The sequence below is a fragment of the Gossypium hirsutum genome, chromosome D07 (genome assembly GCF_007990345.1).
Source record: "Gossypium hirsutum isolate 1008001.06 chromosome D07, Gossypium_hirsutum_v2.1, whole genome shotgun sequence".
In the NCBI taxonomy this organism is placed as follows: Eukaryota; Viridiplantae; Streptophyta; class Magnoliopsida; order Malvales; family Malvaceae; genus Gossypium; species Gossypium hirsutum.
In genome coordinates, this window is record NC_053443.1 from 47828237 (window position 1) to 47831670 (window position 3434).

General features: G+C 30.3%; 1 protein-coding gene across 1 annotated transcript; it reads right to left on the reverse strand.

The window, feature by feature from the left end:
* Positions 1-343: 343 nt before the first annotated feature.
* LOC107956780 (transcription factor MYB1) lies at positions 344-2070 on the reverse strand. The gene is given in 5 exon segments (XM_016892303.2): positions 344-970; positions 1090-1219; positions 1307-1469; positions 1471-1529; positions 1875-2070. Coding segments are annotated over 5 exon segments (1056 nt in total). The 3' UTR covers positions 344-462.
* Positions 2071-3434: the final 1364 nt, after the last annotated feature.

Sequence of the window (3434 nt, forward strand, 5' to 3'; positions counted from 1 at the left end):
AAAACAAAAACACCCTACTAATTACATACATGCTTCTTGTTTTGGAACCTTATGCCATTATTTGTAGTGTCTTGAATTTTTAAAATTAAATATTAGCAACATTGAAAAAAAAAACCCTGATTTATTATTTAAGATAAATTATGTTCTTTTTTTCTTTTTTAATTTTAGCTGGGATGCTAATGTGTTCTTATTGATTGTTGTATAAAGTTATCTTTAACCTATAAAGCACACCAATAATGTAGGATAAAGAGAAGAAATTTCCCAAAAATATTATTAAAAAATTTCAGCAAAATTAAGGGAGGGAGAGAATTAAGATTATAAATAAATTTCATAATGCTTATGCAGACAATGTTGCACATAATCACAATTCTGAACCAAGTACAAATTTAGTTAAACTTTTAACTAGTAATTAATTAGTGAACCAGATTAACAAGTTCCTGGAGAATACAACCCTAAAGTGAATTAAGGTTCCCTAGAAAATGTACCCTCCATAGTACACGTTGCTTGCATCCCTCCAAAAGAATTATTATAATCTGTATCTGCTTGGCTTTGCATGGCGATATTGTTGCAGCAATTACCAGGCTGGTGGTGGTCATCATCTAGGTTCCACAATCCACTCCATAACCCTTCATCTACCAGATACTGATCTATCCAAGAAGCAGCATTAGCAGGCTCTTGAGACATCATAGCCAAGCACTGATCCTCTGAACTAGGGTACATGAAAACCATCTGCTGTTTCCCTTCTGATTGATGATTAGTGATCTCTACTGCTTCACTATTTACTTTGCCATCTTCACCTTCATCTTTATCTGGTTTTTCCTGCTGCTGCTGTTGTTTTAGCTTCAGAATTTCAGCTTTTCTTTTTTGTTGCTTCAGAGTTGATTTTTCCTTCTTCTTATAATGCGTTCTCCAATAGTTCTTGATCTCATTATCTGTTCTCCCCGGCAAGTACCTAGCAATTGTGGACCATCTGTTTTTTTTTTGTTTTTTTTCACGTACAAATTAAACATCAAAATCATAATATATTTTTAGAAAGTACACACCAAATGAAGGAAAATTAGAGAAGAAATAAAAAGCAGCATTGTATACTTGTTACCCCAAAGTGCATGCAATTCAATAATGATGCCTTCCTCTTGAGGTGTTATTTGACCTCTTTTAAGACCTGGCCTTAGATAATTCACCCACCTAAGCCTGCAACTCTTCCCACTCCTATTCAAACCTTTAAAGAAAGCAAAAAGTAACCCCATAATCTTCAGTTAATTTAGTTAAGGAAATGATACATATATATATAGTAAGTAAAATATACCTGAAGACCTAGCTACTGAACTCCATCTTCCTTCTCCATGCATGTTAACATATTCAGTAAGCAGCTTATCTTCTTGAGGAGTCCAAGGACCTTTCCTCAACCCTATTTTTGGAGCTTCCCAACCCATCATTCCAAAAATTATTACAACTGCTTTCACTTCATAAAATTTGTTGTCTCCAACTTATATGACACAAAGTTCTTGGCTTAACCCTCTCATATATATCTCCGCAATCATGTCAATTCCATGCTTTCTTTATTTTTATTTTTTTTAATACATTGATGATCTCATTAGGAAGACAAGATCTTTGAATCAAATTTTAGCTTGAATTCTTTCCTTTTTGTGATCATTGATATTCTCTCAAATTAACCCAAGTGTTAAACGTCTAGGTGCTTACCAGCTCAGTCCTCCTTTCAATCAATTAGAGATCAACAGGTGTTGGGTTTAATACACAACCGTGATTGCTTAACACAATCTTAAACTACATTGTCTTGTCATAATAACAAGATAGACATCATTTGACTCTTTTAGACAGAACAAAACAAGTCGACCGGTAATTACTCTAGAAACCAGGGTTTAATTCAGATAATCCCATTCCATAATTTCTAAAAGAAATCCAACTATTTAACATTGGGGGAATAAGATTTAAGAAATAATGACTCGAATGAGAGGGAAAAGCTAGTGGGTTGTTGATGTTTTCCTTGAAAACGGCTTCTGATCCAATCTCTATGGAACACTTGTTGGCATAAACAATTCTTAAATGCATGCTTTAGACATTGTTTATTAGTAAAGATGGTTCTAGGATGCCATTTAAGGTAATGGAGCATTTAAATATATGATAAAAGGGAAGATTTCTGATGAGTCATGCATGCTACATCTGGCCTTTTACACCTTTACGCCGTATGTGTGTATATATATATAGCGTATTAGGAATGTTAGGGAATTATTTCTTTTGGTTAATATTTTAATGAACGACAATGCCTACATATAGGGATTGATGTGTACCATTGAAACTATTCATTAATATTATAAAAAAAACAATGAGGGTATCAAAAGTTTAGTGATCAATGTACTCATCAAGATCTTACTTGTAAAAGTAGTAATAAGATCTATAAGTAGTGAGAAATGCTTGATTTGGTAGTGATGAAATAGATATGGACAAAAGAAAAAAAAAGTATGGTAATCGGTGTTTTATCTTTTTATTTTTGTTTGAGTTCCCCTTTAAATTATTATTGCCCAGCTCGAAAGCGGTTAAAAAAATGAGAGGATATTGATAAAAATATAGGTTTGAAAAATAAATTTAGATAATGCAAAAAAAACCCATTTTTTAAATTAGATAGGTCACGGGTAAGTTTTTTTTTTGTCTAGGCCCGACCTGGACCAAATTTGCAGAAAAAATATTGTTGTTATTGTTATTGTTATTATTTTTTTTTACTTTTTTTCATTGTTTTGCTATCATTTTACTATTATATTGTTATTATTGTTTGGATATTGTATAACTCTTATTTTATTATTAATTTTATTACTATTCTGGAGGTATTTACTTGCTGAATTGCATTTATCTTAGTGTTATTTAAGTATATATATTGTTAAATTTTTTCTATTTGTTAGGAAATATTTATTTTAATATTTTTAATGTATTTAGTGTATTATATTTTTAAATTCTATTATTATATACAAAAATTAATACGAATGGACCGGACCAAACTTAAATTTTAACATTTTCTTATTCAAACTAGACTTAGATAAAATTTTAAATCTAACTTTTAAGTAAAACCCAAAAAACGAACATAAATTTTTTACTTGGTCTGGCACTACCTGACCCATCCGCAACTTTAGATAGGCAAATGATTTATTATTTGCTCACTCTTTTACTTTCCTTTTTTAAGTGGTTCAAATCTATTGTTAATATTAACTTCGTGAAATTCTCCTTGAAGTCTCAATATGTGTAATGATTATATTAGTGTGCATATTTATATATTTTTGGGTAGAAAAATGGGAATTCGATTGATACTCATTTTTTATTTAATTATTAAATTTTTTGAAATTAAATTTTTTGATATTTTTAATTGGTCTAATAAAATATTTAGCCATCTAATGTTTACACATTATAATTTGATTCTAAATATA